At 39.7% G+C, this 17,954-nt stretch overlaps 2 protein-coding genes and 1 long non-coding RNA gene across 5 annotated transcripts in view; 2 read left to right on the top strand and 1 right to left on the bottom strand.

The window, feature by feature from the left end:
- LOC145457889 (uncharacterized) overlaps positions 1-12,752 on the top strand; it is a 444,934-nt gene extending 432,182 nt beyond the window's left edge. For 2 of the 3 annotated variants that reach the window (XM_080336199.1, XM_080336185.1), the window contains 12 exons: positions 653-773; positions 1,550-1,608; positions 1,674-1,791; positions 2,690-2,820; positions 3,602-3,689; positions 4,441-4,543; positions 4,778-4,922; positions 6,546-6,748; positions 7,537-7,687; positions 8,996-9,109; positions 10,545-10,717; positions 12,480-12,752. In XM_080336199.1, coding sequence (XP_080192325.1) covers positions 653-773; positions 1,550-1,608; positions 1,674-1,791; positions 2,690-2,820; positions 3,602-3,689; positions 4,441-4,543; positions 4,778-4,922; positions 6,546-6,748; positions 7,537-7,687; positions 8,996-9,109; positions 10,545-10,717; positions 12,480-12,642 — 1,569 coding nt within the window. In that variant the 3' untranslated portion in view covers positions 12,643-12,752. The remainder of the gene's footprint in view (positions 1-652; positions 774-1,549; positions 1,609-1,673; positions 1,792-2,689; positions 2,821-3,601; positions 3,690-4,440; positions 4,544-4,777; positions 4,923-6,545; positions 6,749-7,536; positions 7,688-8,995; positions 9,110-10,544; positions 10,718-12,479) is intronic. The other variant, XM_080336192.1, reaches the window with a different exon arrangement.
- The window catches only part of LOC145458325 (uncharacterized), a 39,407-nt gene that overhangs the window by 5,745 nt on the left and 15,708 nt on the right, over positions 1-17,954 (top strand). The window lies entirely within an intron of this gene.
- LOC145458374 (uncharacterized) overlaps positions 6,161-17,954 on the bottom strand; it is a 46,356-nt gene continuing 34,562 nt past the window's right edge. Inside the window, exon 2 of the long non-coding RNA XR_013921123.1 lies at positions 6,161-6,252. This is a non-coding gene — a long non-coding RNA (uncharacterized LOC145458374). The remainder of the gene's footprint in view (positions 6,253-17,954) is intronic.

Genomic DNA, 17,954 nt, shown 5'->3' with positions numbered 1-17,954 from the left:
TTCGCCCAAACAGAATAATCCAACAAATGTTTGCCAGTGGCAGAATTCGTGGCCTTTGCCTGTTCTGAATGAAGCGACCTTTTCTCCGAGCATGATGCTTGTGTTCTAATAAAAATTGGGATATGTTTGTATTACGGTACTTATCATGAATGAAATTGGTCTTAAAATCATGTGAAACAGCCCGTTATCATGGTAACTTGATAAATTTCCAAAAATCGTACCTATTTTTAGTAATCACATTAGTCACACAGATGCAAAATGCAATTCCTAAAACACCCACCTCTGATTAACTGCTAAAAGTGAGATGACCCTTGACCAGATCTACTTTTGTCTTGGTGATAGTTCCTTGTAATTGTAACTCAGTAGAAATTCAATGTGCTACGTTGTACCTAATTCTACTTGGGTACCGACACTGTTTACTTTGGTCGCCATCGTGTAATTCAAGTGTGTTCGGGCTCAACTTTTATACCTGGTATTATCAGTGATTCATTGGTGTATTAATACTAATCATGTCAAAACCTTTCCTAAGTAAAGTACTAACGGCGTCTTGCTGATTCACCAATGGTGAAGTATATTAAATCATAGATGGGTTGCTTAATATGGTGGCACTGGACGATTTTACTTGTAGTAAAACAGAATATGTCCGTAACAGAAGAAAGAAACGCAGAGTGTCGCTAAGAAACCAGAAAGCCAGAAAACGCAGGACAAGAGTAGCAAGCCGGACGCTACAGGCTCACTGGAAAACAAGGCCAAAGAAGAACAAACAAGCAAAGGTAGAGTTACGTGCAATAAAAAGTATAGACATGCCAGATTAAAAAAGAGTGCTGACACTGCCCTCTTACCCTCATATTTTGTGCTTCTACGATGTACATTGAGGTGTCATCTGTGATTGTATCACAACTGTTCCTGGTCGTAATTATTGAAAAATCTTCGCCCTGACAGTCATCCACTACACCTATTCTTGCATTGTATATTTTACTATCAAGTGGATGTTGGAAGTAGAAAAGATAGACACACAAGATGATATTCATATGCCATCTAAAGTAAGCTAATAATAACTCCTTTCTGTAAAGGAATTCAATAATAAAAGCAACGGAAATTGCTCTGAAAATTACCTCAAAAGTAGAGACAGAAAGTAGTATGACCTGCCTTGATAATAATCGCTACCTCCACTTCTCTCGAAACGTGAGTAAGTGACTGGTTTTGTGACCTCCAAACAGTTTATGCCTTTCGTGTAAGCGCAAGGAAATTAGTGCATAAAGGCTTTAAAGAGTAGTTAGAATTACCTCAACTTTGTTAATTTATAATTTCGCTTCAAAATGGTTGCTGAAAAAGCTACTTTTACGATTTGAATGTGGGGCCGTACTCAAAGAATTTAGGCGGGATTTTTATCGGCACTATTTTCACTTCGAATTCTGTAAAAGTAAAATTTGAATTCGTCTGCACACAAAACCGTTTGTTAAAGGTAAGTCCGTCTATTAATGAACCAAGTAATTTCTTAGTGTCTGCTTTCTAATCACAGCCGCAATTTTCTTATTTCTATATTCCGCAGTGCATGCCAAAGCAGACAAGTCGGAAGAAGAAAAATCGCTGGAGTCCAAATCAATGGTGGGCCTCGACTTTGAATCTGCCCGCCCTCGGTATTTTGTGACCAAATTTTTATTTTGTTACAGAAGAAAATGCGAATAAAGAAAGGACAAGAAAAGCAGGCGAAAGATTCTAATAAAAAGGACGAACGTATGTCCGCCGAGCCAACCCCTTCTCCGGTCAAGCATAAAGTCAAAACACCAGGTAGTAATGCAAGACGTAATTAGCAACACAATATTTCACGTGTTCGCTATTACAATAGAGTGGCCGAAATTGTCATGAGAACTGCTCGCTTGATCGTATGGGTAGAAATTTGGATCCATTTATCCACCGCTAAACATTACTGAGTGTCAATAAAATTCTACTAATGTTTTTTTTTTTAATCCAAAGGAACATTTTGGCAGGGTCGGACTAACAACATTCCAAATTGCATTTTTAAGGACCACCCTGGTAGTTAATATCAAAGTTTCATCTATTTGTATTGTCATTAGTCATTCTGCGGTAATCGCGAAAATACATTTGCCAATTTTGAAAGAATATATGCAACTTGAAGAAATCTACTTTTAACTGACATGATGGAGTGTTGGCGAAGCGTCCGGCTTCTTGATTGGTAGATTGTGGGTTCAATCCCCGGTCAGGTCAGACCAAAGACATGATTAGTAACACTGGTGTCCATAACTTCCCGGCTTGTCGCTCAGCATCACCGGGATAGCATTGAGGGGTGGTGCAAGACTTAGAAAGCCTTGCAAGGCTATTTCTGTACCTTCCTTGTCCAGCGGCATATGCACATCATGCACTCATGGTATGCATATGCACAGATCGTGTGTATGCGTATCATGAGTCGGTGTATATGCCGCAAAAACATCAAGGACAAAAATATACAACGTCCTATTCCTATCATTCGTTTTTCAAACTGCTTAATTGAGTACTTTTAAGACCTTGATCTCCCACTACTACATTCCCATTACTTCTGCATTTTGAAGCCAATTTGGCAAGTGTAAAGTAGACTAGTATTTAGGTGGGTTTGCATAAAATTTAGCACTGAAGTTTACTTTTTGTAACACCTTACTGGGTACTTCTGACCAGCTCTGATGTACTTCAGAACCATTCACCGCTGGACGTGCAAAAGATGAAAAAGCGCCCAAGGGTTTGCAGTCACCGCCCAAGCCGGACCCGAAGCCTGTCAAGCAGAAAAAAGAAAAAGTTAAGTCTCCGAAACAGGAAGCCTCAAAGGTGAGAAATCTATACAGCGAGGGCTCAACATAGCACTAGGAAGTGCTGTACAATAGGGCTGTTCGAAAATAACTATCTTTTTCAAATTCAACTGGCTAGTTGATAAAATTGTCGTTGCCTAAAAAAAAATGCACACCAATTTTGGCTCAATTCCAGCCTATAAATTCATTGCTATTTATTTAACAAAAATAAATAAATAAATTTCCAAATTTTACTGGCTACCCGATGAAATTGTTAGGTTGTCTGAAGAAACGATGTACATACAATTTGACTCAATTTGTAGAAACAAACTTATTGGAGTATGGCTGTCTACGGTGGCCAATGCTTTAATTTTTATTCTCCACCGTAAATACTATGATTTGAATCCAAAATTTTGAACATCAATAACTTGGCTAATTTTCACACTCATTACGATTCAACAAAAGCAGAGCAATCCTCTGCTTTGGAATTGGTTTGAACCATTTTTTTGTTCGTATCGGGCATTTCTAGTGAAATCTGGCCTTTTGAACATCGAATCAGTTTATTCAAAGTAAATTGAGTGGAAATATTCATTGCGTTGTGGATATTTTGAATTTTCTCATTGAGAATTTGGCCCGTGGAGTTTTTAGGTTGATTTACTTTATAGCCAGCACAGTATAAATTATGTCAGAGTGAGAACTCTGTTCAAACTCTAGGAGAGACAAAATCAGCAAAAAACAAATCGTACAAGGCAATTGCCTTTCCAAATCATTGAACTTGTCCGTTTTTAAACCTAATATTGTCTGAACTTGTGTGTTTGCAGCCGAAATCAAAGACTACCAAACCGAAAATGACTGAGAAAGTGCCGGAAGCGGATCCGGAGCCTCCCACCCCCGCTAAGGCAGAGCTAAGTGAGTCACACTACTTTCTTCAATTGGATTGCTTGCATGAGAGTTGAGTTTGTACAAAATATATTGTGAGTGATTCGTTTTTTTAAGTATCAATTTTTAGAAGTACTTCTACATATAGTACTCGAGCTGGCTTTGCTGGCTTGCCCAACTTACTCAAGTACTTTTGTTTTTACACAATTGCCACTTCACAGCGTTTTTTTGGCAAAACTCCTTACTTTTTACAGTTTGGATTTCGTAAGGTTGAAAGGAGTTTTGAGATGTGTCTGCATCACTTTTAGAGGTGAAATTTTCAAAACAATTGGTTTGAAATAGCCCCTCGAACATGTTAATTGAATATATTTCCGAAAATGACACCTATTGTACTGTCATGAGTCATTTTGTATGGTATATTCATGTTGAAATGAACCCGAATGTTTTCTGCTGACACTCGTCAGGGGTAATCGTCAGCAACTAGTAGAGAATTGGAAATTACATTGTATATCTACGACCGTATCACAAAATCTGACGCCACCGGCATGAAATTTCAAATAATCGTGGTGGGGAGAGCGCTCAAGCTCAATGTATTATTTTTAGATGGTACACAAACTCACTTTGTGTTAGCCACGATTTCAAAAGTGTCAATCTTTTGCTGAAAGCATAATATATATTACGATATATTTTATCTGATATCACGCACGACGTGCACCCTAACTCATTGTTATTGTGTTTCCGTGTTTAAAGCTAGTTAATCACAATATCACATGATTATCAGAAGTGAAGACACCGGAACCGGAGGTTTTGCCGACGAAAGCGCCTACCCCTGAAGTAAAGTCTGACGATGAAGATGATCGTTTGTCCTCCATTCCAAGCCAAACGTAAGTTACCTATAAACAAGTATCTACATTGTACAAGTGCACACGTGCTTACTAGTTATGGTGGTATATAAAAACGAAAAAAAGAACACAGTGTATGACTTGATGCAGTATTAAATGTGGAATACATTCGATTAGTATTTACTTAAATGACGGCTGTACGTCGCATTTGGGCCACTCGTTACTTACATGACGGTAATAATTTTCTTCGCTATCATTTGATTTGTTTGGTTTAAGGCCGGAAGATGACTATCAGTTTGTCCGAGTGGAAGAGACTCCCGTTCCTAGCGAGCCAGAGGAAGAACCAATACCGGAGCCGGAAATCAATCAAAACCTGGATGACGCGAAATCATTAGCTTCCGATAAAACTGCTCCGACTGAGGTGAATACGATTTACTGTTTTCAAGCACTCGTCGTTTGAGTGCTGGTCTTTAAGCCGGTGCATTTAATTCATGGCACAGATCTTTGCAAGCACTTTTAATGTATTAGTGTGGATCTGATACAATTTCATAGCCGTGTGTATTATATTTGATCACTCATCTTTTTACCACCAACACTAAGTAGAAGTTTCTAATCAATTACAAGTACAAGTAGCATTTTCCAAGACTGTTTATGCCTACTTGAAGTGCAAGAAGAAAACGAACGGCTGAAAAGTACTCAAATAATTATTTTACAAAGTCGATTTGGTTAAGGATTTGAATACATTTATCGGTCAATGGGGGGGCTACTTTCGAAAATGCAAGATGTTTATTTGAGAGCATTGCAAAATCATTATTGACCCTGCAAATAGATGTTAATTTCAAACAATTATTCAGTTACAGTGATAGGGGGGTAAAAATTTTGCTTCACTTTTCTAAAGTGTAAAACACGACCTGAATGGGTTGCAAAACTAATAAGTAATATTTAGTTGGATTCAGAATGTCAACGCCTAACCAACTACGCCACGAAACGAGACGCATTCTGATAGGGTGTTTATGGTGAAACGCTCTACCATGTATTTATAGCATCAATCGAAATAGTTGAGCAAAAGCGGTCGCTAATTCCTTGTGTGAAAGATGATATCTCTGTCGCCGTGAATAGCACTTACCTATTCGCACTAGGTATACGTTGTGGACTCTATAAGAAAGTAACCAAAACATGTACATTTTTATGTCGTCTTCTCGATTATATACACGCTCGGTTAATCTGGTCTCATTTCGCTTCGTAGCGTAGTTGGTTAGGTGTTGACATTCTGACTCCAACGATATATTACTTGTTGGTTTTGCATTCCATTAAGGTCGTGTTGTACAGTTTTGAAAAGTGACGCAAAATTTTTCGGAAAAACCCGCCGGTGCCAGCCGGTGAAAAGTGATCTAAATCTTCCCATTTTTGAAAATCTCAAGTGTGTAGAGTAAGTTTTGCCTGTAAAACTGTTCAAGAACTTTAAATAGTTTAAAAACACAGCCCCTTCAGTAGGCTGTGCTTGTAGCTCAAACGTAATTCAGTACACTAAATCGTACTTCGTTACTGTCATCATATGTATACTTTACTGGCCTGCAATTATGACTCAGTCAGTTGCGGAAAAATGATAATAGTCAGTTGGCTGGAGGGGTACAGTGTAGTCCAGTGCAAAGTGGACTAGATGGGGGCGCAGACTAGATGACCTTACGGCCGTATCGCAACTCCGTCGTCAAAGCATCTCGATGGTGCAGGCGAAAAAGAATATCATATCCCTCGTTCTCCTAGGCAAATGCTTTCACAACAGAGTAAACACTCCAATTACCCATTTTGTCTCGTTCTCACGACTAGGTAAACTTCCTCTGGTTTCAATTGAGCTAAATCAAGAGAATTGCCCTAAAATGCGAATTCACTCATGTACTCATGATTTCTTCAAACAGTCCGATAAGTCAATTCTCGTGAATGAAATGTTTTCATGGCGCTGTAGTAGCGTGATTCGCATTAAAATCTTTCCTAGAATACGGCGATTGCTCTGCTTGTGCTTTATTTCGTCTACTTGTCGCAACAGGCGACGGCAGAAACCGATAACTCGGAGGAGCTGTTGAGAGCGGCCGAAGAGGAAGAAGCCAGACTGGCTAAAAAACGAGAGAAGGATGAAAAAAGGGCGGCGGCCGCAGACAAGAGACGGCTGGAGGTGGAGAGGAAGAGAAAGGAAAAAGAGGAGCAGGCCAGGAGAGAGAAAGAGGAGCTTGAGAAACAGGAGGCTATGAGGTGATGGAGTTGTAACATTGTAGGCCTGGCTGTAATGCTGCAATGTGTTGATATTCTACTCAAAAGTGAGCGTTATACAGGCCTATTTCGTGTGGTTCTTATGACAATTACACTCGTAAAAGTGACACAAATTTATCCAAAAATTGTTTTATGCTTTCCAAGATTCACAGTGTTAAATGTAACCACTTGTGTGAGTAGTCCAAGTAGGCCAGGGGCGGCCAATCCGTGGCCTGCGAGAAGGTTTTAAGTGGCCCGCGAGATCACTCTCGAAATTGGTTATATTAAATAAAAATTAATTACCCAGGTAATTTATTTTTAACTTGTAAGGCTAATCAAAGCTTGATATGTCCAAGCGCCGAATAATCCTTCCTTGCCAAATGAGCCTTGCGGTATACAGAGGCGACCCGCAATATATGCAAGTGGCAGTATTATTGAGCGAATTCATCCATTAACTTCGAAAAATTTTCTCGCGTTGCGAGGCTAGGAGTCTTCGTGGCATAAATGTTATCGATTTTGATGCGTAGTGATAAGTCCTGTTTTCACAGTTACCTAATCCGGTTCACTCCTATCGGACGACTAAAAAAGCTCATCAGCATTCAAGTGGCTCCCGCGATGGTTCATAATGCTCATCTGGCCCTTTAGCCGAAACGGTTGGCCACCCTGAAACAGGCAAAACCAATCTTGACTGCTCGTATTACTTTGTTTCTGATCACTTCTGTTAGGATATGTCAATGATATCCTATATGCCAACTGTTACTTCACTTTTCTGTTCACATTTCATCAAACAGGGAAGAGCTGGAGAAAGAACAGCGAAGGCGACTGGAGGAGATGAAAAGAAGGAAAGCGGAAGCCGAGCAAGCCCGTTTGAGAGAGCTGGAAGAAGAAGAGGCGAGGAAAAAGAGAGAAGAGCAGCAGCGAGAAAGAGAGAAAAGAATGCAGGTGGGTGTCTTTGGAAGCCAATTAATAGCTTTGAATATAGTCGAGTGATATCGGACTCTTGATCCAATACAAACATCGCTGATATGATGTATTTTTGCCGATAAAAGTAGATATTTTCAACCGAGATCACAATGTGACGTGTTTCAACTGGAACTTCTAATCGGCGGAGATAGTTTGAGAAATGTATCTCGCGGAAGCTTCACTTATTTGCGATAACAATCGAGCTGATTGGGAAGCTAGTGTTTTCTCACCAAAAGACATACTTGTAGTTCGGGAAACACATCTTTTCTGCATTTTCACGAAGTATACTGCAATGTTCTTGATAAATCACTACATTACATGATTTGAACGATGCAATGTTTTGGTTTCTGGGAATTATCGTCGCAGAATGTTTCATTGCAATGGAGCGGGAAAATCCACATTTTATAGTAGTACAAATTTCCGATGCTTCGAGCAAGGAATATTGACAAGTTTGCGGTACATCAGTGTTGATATGATTAGAAACGCAAAATGCAGACTGGCAGAGTCGATCCCAAGTTAGTGTTAACCTTTGGGTAGGCCTATCACGCGCTAAGACCACATTGCAAGCTTCAAATATGTACCGTACCTTTTATGCGATCTCAACCAACAAGATAGCGTAATGGTGGAGCCTCAGGCTTCTTGATCAGTAGGTCGTGGGCTCAATTTCTGACCGGGTCAGACCAAAGACCTGATTAGAAAAAAAACTGGTATCTGTGGCTGCCGCATTTGGCACTCGGCATTTCTGAGATAACATGGAGGGGTGGTGCAAGACTTACAAGGCAATATCTACACCTCCTTTGTCCAGCGACATAGGTACATCATGGTATGCATATGCTCATATCGTGTGTATGTATATCATGAATCGGTGTATATGCCGTAAAAACATCGAGGAAAAAATATGTAACATCCTCCTAAAGAAAATGATGCCAGTTTTACTTGGAAAAATAAATGTTTTTTTATTTGTGGACCATAACTAACTATGTTTTACTACTTTGGATTCATCGCTATTAAAAAAACAAACATTCATAGCCTTATGCTACATGTTTTGGATGCTACTATGAATCCAATCGAAATTTCAAAGGCAATACCATCCAATAAACTCATTTCCATGTAGGAATGGGTGTATAATTTTGGTGACTCTTAACAATGGACTCAAATTATTACATTCAAAACTTGAAACGTTGTCCCCAGCCCTCCAGGCCACGAGCCAGATACCAGTCGGCCTCGGGCACATAGAATGATAACATATCAAACACATATCACAGAGCGTGTTGATTATATTTTTAGGAAGAACATAAGAGAAAATTGGAAGAGATCCAAAAGAAAAAACGGGAGGAAGAGCTTCGTAAAGCGGAAGAAGCACGACTAAAAGCACTAGAAGAGCAGGAAGCCTTGGAGAGAGTGAGATGAAATAGTATTCCTGTTGATCGCAGTGATATGGCAACTATTTCGTACCGATTGCAGTTTCAAACTGTCCATTGGTATAACATGAATGCATTAGAATAGAGTGTGACACTACAATAGCGTGGGGACTAAAGTTGTTCAAAAATACCGTTTTTCTTCAAATTTCACTAGTATTCGACATAAGTGTTTGGTTAGGTAAAAAGCGCTCAATTCCAACGTATAAAAGCGAAGCGATTAGAGCAGTGGTTCTCAACCTTGGGGCGCGCCCCCCTTGGGGGGGGCGTGAAAGCATCTCTAGGGGGGCGCGAAGAAGCGGTCTCGGCGTAATTTACCTTCAATTCAAGCGTGTTTCTCTATATATAGACCGAATTTCATATTTTTGAATTCTCTCATCAACAATCATAACCTCCCATGCCTCCTTCAAACAATCTGTTGGGGTTGCTAGCATCCCGGTTGGATTTTGTGATATGACGATAAGGGGGGCGCGAAATTTTTCACTATCATAAAAGGGGCGTGTCTAAAAAAAAGGTTGAGAACCACTGGATTAGAGTTTAAAAAATTTGAGTGGGTTATATAATTATTAATTAAAGGGGCACTGTGCTCTAAAAATGATGTGGTTTCAAATTGAAGCACAGATCAAAAGAATTTTCCCAGCAGCCATTTTCTGCAGAAAGCCACCATAATGGAGCTGCAATTAAATGACTTTCGGATACGGGTCGTTCCTCTCCAGCCGCCAAGGCTGCGCGTCATCGTTGCTTAGCCCGCTGCGGAATTTCTGGCACAATATCTTTACTGTCGTACTTGCACGACGCGGTTAGGCAGTCGCGCGTAGAACGGACTTTAGAACGTTGCAGCCAATATTATGAAGGAATTATGTGATGGTGATGGTCATATTTTATATATAAGATAAGGACATGATCTATCTCTGTCCTATAGAGAAATACACTAGGCCCGATTTGTCAACAAGCTTCAGACACAAATCCTCCTGACTGAACATCGTCCGTTGAGTGACAAACTGTACGCCTACTTAACTTAACTAAACCGCCGTGCTGTGTAAGACGTAATTCCTTCATAATATCGGCTGACACCCTGGAGAAAGAGAAACGAACCCCGGGCTAAAAGACAACGTGCTAAAGTGTCACCTTTCAACATCATATGCACTGAATCCAAAGTTTAATAAATTTTGTTTCAAAAACTGTATGACTGGAGACGGTGCCAATGCAAATTTTATTCCAAGGCCTGTAATACAGTTTGCTAATTCATGGCAAAATATGATGCTTTTCAACTGGAAGTAGGTCGTAATCGTCACGTTTGATACACAAAGTTCCCTTGAAATCTTTATCAGTTGCTATCAATTACCCCTGAAGAGTGTCTTGAGAAAATATTCTGGTTTATTTCAATTTTTCATCTCAACTCGAACCAAAATTCCCAGGAGAAAGAGATGTTGGCGCAAATGGCAGAAGAGGAAGTGCTAGAGTACCAGAGAAGGAAGCAGGAAGAGCTGGAGGAGCAGAAACGACGAGAAGAGCAACGGAGGCTGGAGGAGGAAGAAAAAGCGAGAATCATGATGGAAGAAGCCCGACGCCAAGCCTTCATAATGGCAAAGTAAGTTGGATCTTCTAGCACAGTGATTCTCAACTGCCAGTTCACATCAACTTTACGGCCTGTCTGACAAATTTATTTCAATTGCAAAATGTGAGAGGTTGAAGGATTGTCGATCAATCGGAGAAGTAAAACGCAAAACTTCAAACTGATTTAGAACGCTTTCTGACGTGAAATAGCGTTCATGGTCTATTTTCGATAATGCTGCAAGTGTTTTGAAATAGCCTATGACTAGTTAGAACAGGTATTATTTGAAAGCTAGGAAAGGTTTCCAAGATACATTGGTAAAACTGCATTGGAGGAATCGGTACGGGATGGAATATTTTGCTTTTCATAGAGAGTGTGCACGGAAGATACTCTTAATTTTTATCACACCGCAAACCCTTGAAGATTCTGAGTATATGGACAGGAAATTTCCGATTACCTGTCGTTTAGATATTCACAAAATTGCATTAATACCCATTTTGGAGGTGGAGCCGGTATTAGTAAAATTTGATACACAAAGATACTCATTATCCGTGGTGGCGAGATAGCTTATTGGTATAATCCAGTGGTTCTCAACCTTTTTGTCTTCGCAGACCCCTTTTGGACCGCCACGGACCCCCTCAAGTTTTGGTTCAGAATTAGCTCAATTATCGTGCAACTGCCATCTGTGTCGTCTAAATATTGATTGTAGGCTTGTGATAAACAGCCACAAAATGACTTTTCTCGAAAATAGCAGCACATTATATGTAGAAATTGGATACACTTTTATTATTTCGAAAAGAAGTTTGCAGCTGTATTAATTGTCTTGAAATACCATGTCTTCGATTGCGTATGAACGAGTGCCAAAAATCCATTTACACAAAGAGATATTGGTGGTGAATGTAATGTTAACGCGTAACGCTTCCAAAGACAGCTTTTGGTGTATGTTTTAATGAACATATCACGTCCAGCCTAGTCATTTCTATATAGCATCTGATCTTGAAGTTATTCAGTGGTTATATCATACGAGAAAGTGGATATCGTGGAGAGGTTTCAATTCCTTCATTGCGACAGATTACGAAAAAAAAATTCCGGAATTTTTATTTCAAACGACTGCTCACTAATTTGCTGAGACTGACAAGTCCAAATCAAAAATGCTATCTCAAACATTTCATTTTTCCTCAAACCCCAACAATACATTTATAAGCATCAATATGTTTGCGTCGGCAGACTATTGGTAATTTGACAATTGAAATGAGTTTGCACAGTCGGCTAGTTCATCTCAGACGACCGTTTTAATGAAGTGAGTCGTAAAGTTTTAGCAATTATGAAGCGAAACTGTCTCATGCTTTTCCTAATTAAAAAAACTAAAAATTAGGTTACCAATCACCTTACAAATTTAGAGGTTTCGCAGACCCCCTGAAAATGCTTCGCGGACCCCCGGTTGAGAATCACTGGTATAATCCATTGCTTCAACACCAATGGGTTGCAGGTTCGAGTCTGACCGAGGTCGACTCCAGAATACATACCTAAGTGATGGAGGTTTATCTAGGCTCCTCCTCGCCATATCAATTGTGTAAGCGGTGTCTTATAAAAGCCTAGAAGTCGGCCGCTGCGGAGATGAGGAAAATTCACCTGGTGTAAATGACCATAGTAGTCGACAAACACCATGCATACCGCAAACAACAACAAATTTCATTATCCCCGAAGTCGGCGCACTGGAAGCAGCCAATTGTGCTATTTTGAGTTTTGTGGAGTAGTGATAATTCTCAACAAATTATAACGACCACTAATGTTACAGGGAGAAAGCGGCCTACGCCGAGAAAATGAAGTTTATCCGAAACCTCAAAATCCAGGCCAACGAAATGGACCACACCCAGAACATGACGTGGGCGTTCGAATTCTCTTACTTTGAACTTCTCAACCTGTTGGGTCTCGATTTCAGCGACCCTGACCTTGAGTAATAGTGTTACGAGATTATTATCTATTTTACCAGTTCCTAATCACTCGTGAAATCCTTTTTACCTAATGAAATCGTGTGTGAATTTTCGATTACATCAAATGCTTGTCATGATTGATCGCTTGCTGTGGGGAGTCAGGTCTGTTCCATTGGATGCTATATCCCTATTGCATAACAAATAATAGGCTTCGGAGCTGCCCGGATTTGGCTTTTTCTCATCGGCAACCTGCCCCAAACTCGGGAATTCCGGACTTGAGCTTGGATTCCGATTTGTAAAAGGCAGATTTGGAGATAGTGGCCTTATCAGAGGGAAACATCTATCATCTCAAGAAATTCCAACATGCCCAGAAACCTGATTTCAAAACTACCAAATAATAAAAATTTGAAAATGCCAAAAAAATACATTTTGAATATTTGGAATATAATAGCTTCATGGAGGTACAGAACTTCATTATACAATTGAATAGTATCATATTCATATCAACCCGAATATTTTCTGTTGAAACTCGTCAGGGGTTGCTTACCTAACCACAGCTTATGTGGAACTATGCCTACAACTACAGCAGCAGGATATCAGACAACAGCGTGCCTTCTACACTATCAAGGTTCGTTTGTGAACGCGAACGTGAACCTCACGTTCGCGCCATCCCTAAGAGCAAAAAGGAAGCTGTGCTCGAATTTCGGTTAGATCAGGGCTCTTCAACCGGATGTATCTTACACCGCAGGGTATGCCATAATTTTTATACGGCTTATCACTTGGATGGGGTGTACCGGATCCGCATTACAATGGACCGATGACTAGCTATCACAACAATAGGCAAGTTTCATGCTTCAGAACAGGTAATGTGCAATATCGTACAATGTTCAGTGCAACTGTATGCAGCTTGGTAATTCCTTTTGTGATGTCATGAGCAAATGTTTCTCCTCGTGATTTAACCGTTGGTAATGGACCTACTGGTTCCTTTTGTAGTAGAACACGGTTAGCATGTGTTCAGCTTGCGATATCTGGCTATTATGATTCTGGAGGAAACCTCCGCGATGGCCGAGACATTTTGAATTGGTAATTCCTGCGACAATCTTATAACCAGCGGAGTGTACGATAAATGTAGGGGCGTAGCAAAGGGGTCGAGCTTGAGAATCGACGTGTTAGATCAGGGGCGGCCAACCTTTTCAGCCTAAGGGCCACATGAGATTTACGAATCATTGCGCGGTCCACTCGATGTTAATAACCATTTGTGAGGTAACGGCGAAAACAATACTCATATTACTACGCGCCAAAATCGATTACAATTGTGTCATGAAAAGTCAGTGTGCAGTGCACTCAGGTCGCGACCGCTGCGAAAATTTCTAAAAGTTTATGAACGTAGGCTATTCGGTCAATATTAAAGTCACTTGCATATATTGCGGGTCGAATCTATATACCGCTAGGCTCATTTAGCAAGGACCTGATTATAATCGGTTCTTGGGCATATTGAGATCGAACACTTCGGGCTTCGGCAAATACGCAAAGGTTTCATCGTCAACGATCTTTCTGCCATTGCAGACTAAAACATGTTGGACGATACGTTCTCTCATAATTTCGAATATAGTCAGACTAAATTCTGTAAATTGGGCCTATTTTTTAATTTTAATCTTCAGAGGGATACCAATAATAAAACAAAGAAATCGAGTGGTAATAAATCGCGAGAAGTTCCAGGAAAAATATCAAGTCAAAGAAATCAGCCACGAAATATTATACTGTTTGGTCATTTACGAAGTTCTAAGGAAAATGTGGCTGGTCCCTAGCTGCGCCCATGCGTCGGAACTGATATTTTAGTCATCAGCATCATACATTCCGTGGTCAGGCTAATCATTTTTTTTAGTTGGCCTTGCCAGTTCACAATAAATTACCAGGCTAATAAATCTTTTGTGTTATAACTAATTTCGAGAATTATGTCGCGGGCCACGGGTTGGCCGCCCCTGGCCTACGGGATTACCGGACCACGACCTAACATATCGATCTCGTCTTTCGCCACATGCCACCTCATTTTGTCGTTTGCCTTTAACATCTCTGCTTTACTTTTCATTCAGTGTGCATGCCTCATCTGTACTTATACCCTAGGGCCTAGGCCATGGTGGGTGTCTGATTGCAAAAACAAGCACAACACACGTGTGTCCACTAGGGCTGTGGAGTCGCAGTCGGGGGAGTCGGAATTGGAGTCTGGCTAACTTTCGCTTGATGGAGTCGGAGTCGTGGAAACAGTAGTGACTGGAGTCGGAGAGGAGTGGAAAAATACCAGAGGTGGTCAAAGTAGTCACTGTCGCTACTCAAGTAGAAGTAGAAGTAACGCCGGAATTTCTACTCAAGTAGAAGTAGGAGTGTTGGTTCACAAGTAAGTAAGTAAGTAGGTATTCTACGCTTATTTTTGCCTACAAAACTGAAAACTGTCAAGTAGAAGTAGAAGTAGTCTAGAATCATAACTACTTAAAAAGTAGTGTGAGTAGGCAAAATCTACTTCAAGTACTTCAAAAAGTAGAAGTACTTCGTTACTGACCACCTCTGAAAAATACTGACTGGAGTCGGAGTTTGTGAAAATGACTCTGACTTCGACTCCGACTCCAACTTCTTCATCATGAAAACAATTGCTTTTAAATATATCTTTAAATTACTAATAATAGGCTACCCATAATAGGATTTTTTTTCGTACCATCAATCACCGTTATTATAATAACGATACAGATCAAGGGCGGCCAGACCGTGCCCTACTGGCCAAATGTGGCCCGCGAGAAGGTTTTGTGCGGCCTGCGAGGTAATTCTCGAAATTAGATATATCATCAGGTATATTGCAAGGCCAATCAAAATTTGAATAGCCTGACCGCGAAATTTGATGACTAAAACATCAGTTTCGGCGCATTGGCGTAACCAGGGGCTAGTCACATTCAACGCAAACCTTCGTATGACCAAAAAGTAGAACAATCCGTAGGAGATTTGTATCACTTGAAATTTTCCTTAGCACTTCGCGTGATTAATTGTCACAATTCTTGCATTTAATATTGGAAACCCTCCTGGAAATTATAAATACGCGTAATTTACGGACTTGAGTCCAACTATACTCGCAATTAGGAGATAACATGTCGTCCAACATGCGATTTTGCTTGTGCGCTCGAAGCGAGATCGTTGGCGATGAAACATTTGCACAAGATGACAGAGTCATGTTAACCGAAATCGTCAATATTGCTATGTCTAAAACGCCAAATAAATCTGTCGTTGCTAATTGAGCCCATTGCTATACAGAGGCGACCCCCAATATATGCAAGTAATTTATTTATTGATCGAATTCATTCATTACCTTGAAAAAATTTTGTGCTTCGCGCGACCAGGGCATGACTGTACAGTAGGGCTCTTCAAAAATGACTTTTTTTCTCAAATCGTACTGGCTACTTGATAAAATCGTTAGGTTACCTAATTTAAGCCTACACACAAAATTTGGTTCAATTCCAGCCAGTAACCGCTTTGCTACATGAGAAGAAAGTTTCTATTTATTGTATAAAAATAAATAATAAAAAATTTGAAATTTTTCTGTTCACCCCATGAAAGTGTTAGGCTGTCTATAGAAACGATGCTCACCAAATTTGGTTCAATTCCAACCAGTGGAAGCGGAGTTATTGCCGTCGAAAAATTTGAATTTGAATAAAATAGTATTTACGGTGACCGATTCTTTGTCTATTTATTATACTTGTGCTCACCGTAAATACTATTTTATTCAAATTGAAATTTTTCGACGGCAATAACTCCGCTTAAAAATAAAAAGCCATCCGACCCAACCTCTATAATGATAACGAAAGACACAAATATCCTACACCAAAAAGTTGGGTGGATAGCATAGAATTGGCAAAAAAATCGGATGGAAAGAGGAAGAGTGGAGAGAGAGCTCCCACAAAGAATTGTATAAAGGAATAAAAAATCTCTAAGAAAATGAGATAGAACTCCGAACACAACACGGAAAGAAAATAAAATGGACAAAAATAACCAGAACCAAGTGTTTTGGGAAGAATATGATAACTAATAGTGAAATGATCATTAATTATCGGGCGGCACATGACGGATACATATTCGGACAGAAAAAAAGAAGACGGAATATAACAGAGGACAAAAATGGCAGGAAATTACTCCTGAACTGCAAATTTTGTAATTCGAGTAACGACTGTGCAAAACATATATTCACTGATTGTGAATATATTGCAGATATTAAAGAAAAAATCGAAAAAACGCTAGGACTCGAACTAGACAATGACTCAATAATGTATAACACCGGAAAAAAAAAATTAACTGGATCATTGCATCGATTATGAAAAAGACGATAATAAACCTGAAGATTGCTCTCGATATTGATAACAAAAAAATAGAAAATGAAGGAATAGAAAATGAAGGATTGGAGATGAAAATCCTACGAAAAGTCAAAAAACGACTAGAAAACGAAGAAAACAACAAACACGTATCAAAAATAGTCAAAAATATAGAGAGAAAACTCGATAGAGTAGGAAAATAACAAAGAGGAAAAAAAAGAGGGCCCAAAATGGGGAGGAAAATAGAGACCAAAACCCCCAAAAAAGTAAGCCACGGGAGAACCAACTTTCTCCCGTTGAGATGCGTCAGGGTAGTAACTACTGAGAACTAACTAGAGAAAGGAAAAAGAGAAAAACAAGAAACCATTACATTAATTTAAATACTGTTCAACCTCCTTAGTTAGAAAATATAAAAAATACAAAGAAGAACATAAAAAATACAAAGAAGAACTTCAAAACCCCCAGACCGGAGCAGGCACCTATACCAGATGTAGAGAGGGCCTGCGATGGTCTGGGCTTCCGGAGAGCCGCATAAAAATTAAAAAAAAAAAAAAAAAATGAGGATCGTTTCTATAGACAACGTAACACTTTCATGGGGTGAACTGAAAATTTTCAAATTTTTTATCATTTATTTTTATATAATAAATAGAAACTTTCTTCTCCTGTAGCATAGCGGTTACTCGCTGGAATTGAACCAAATTTTGTGTGTAGGCTTAAATTAGGTAACCTAACAATTTGATCAAGTAGCCAGTACGATTTGAGAGAAAAAGTCATTTTTGAAGAGCCCTACTGTACAGTTGCACACTGAGTTTTCATGATTTCATCGTTATCGATTTTAAAGCGTATAGTCATATAAGTCTTGTTTTCAATGTTACCGAATTCGGTTCGTTCCTATCGGGCGACTAAAAAAAGGTTATCAACATTCAAGTTGCCCACGCAATGGTTCGTAAATCTCATGTGGCCCTTTGGCCGAAAAGGTTGGCCACCCCT

This window comes from Botryllus schlosseri, chromosome 2, assembly GCF_051294905.1.
Source record: "Botryllus schlosseri isolate E-star chromosome 2, Bs_hap1, whole genome shotgun sequence".
Lineage (NCBI taxonomy): Eukaryota > Metazoa > Chordata > Ascidiacea > Stolidobranchia > Styelidae > Botryllus > Botryllus schlosseri.
Note: the sequence above shows the minus strand (reverse complement) of the source record. Positions and strands in the feature narration are given on the sequence as shown.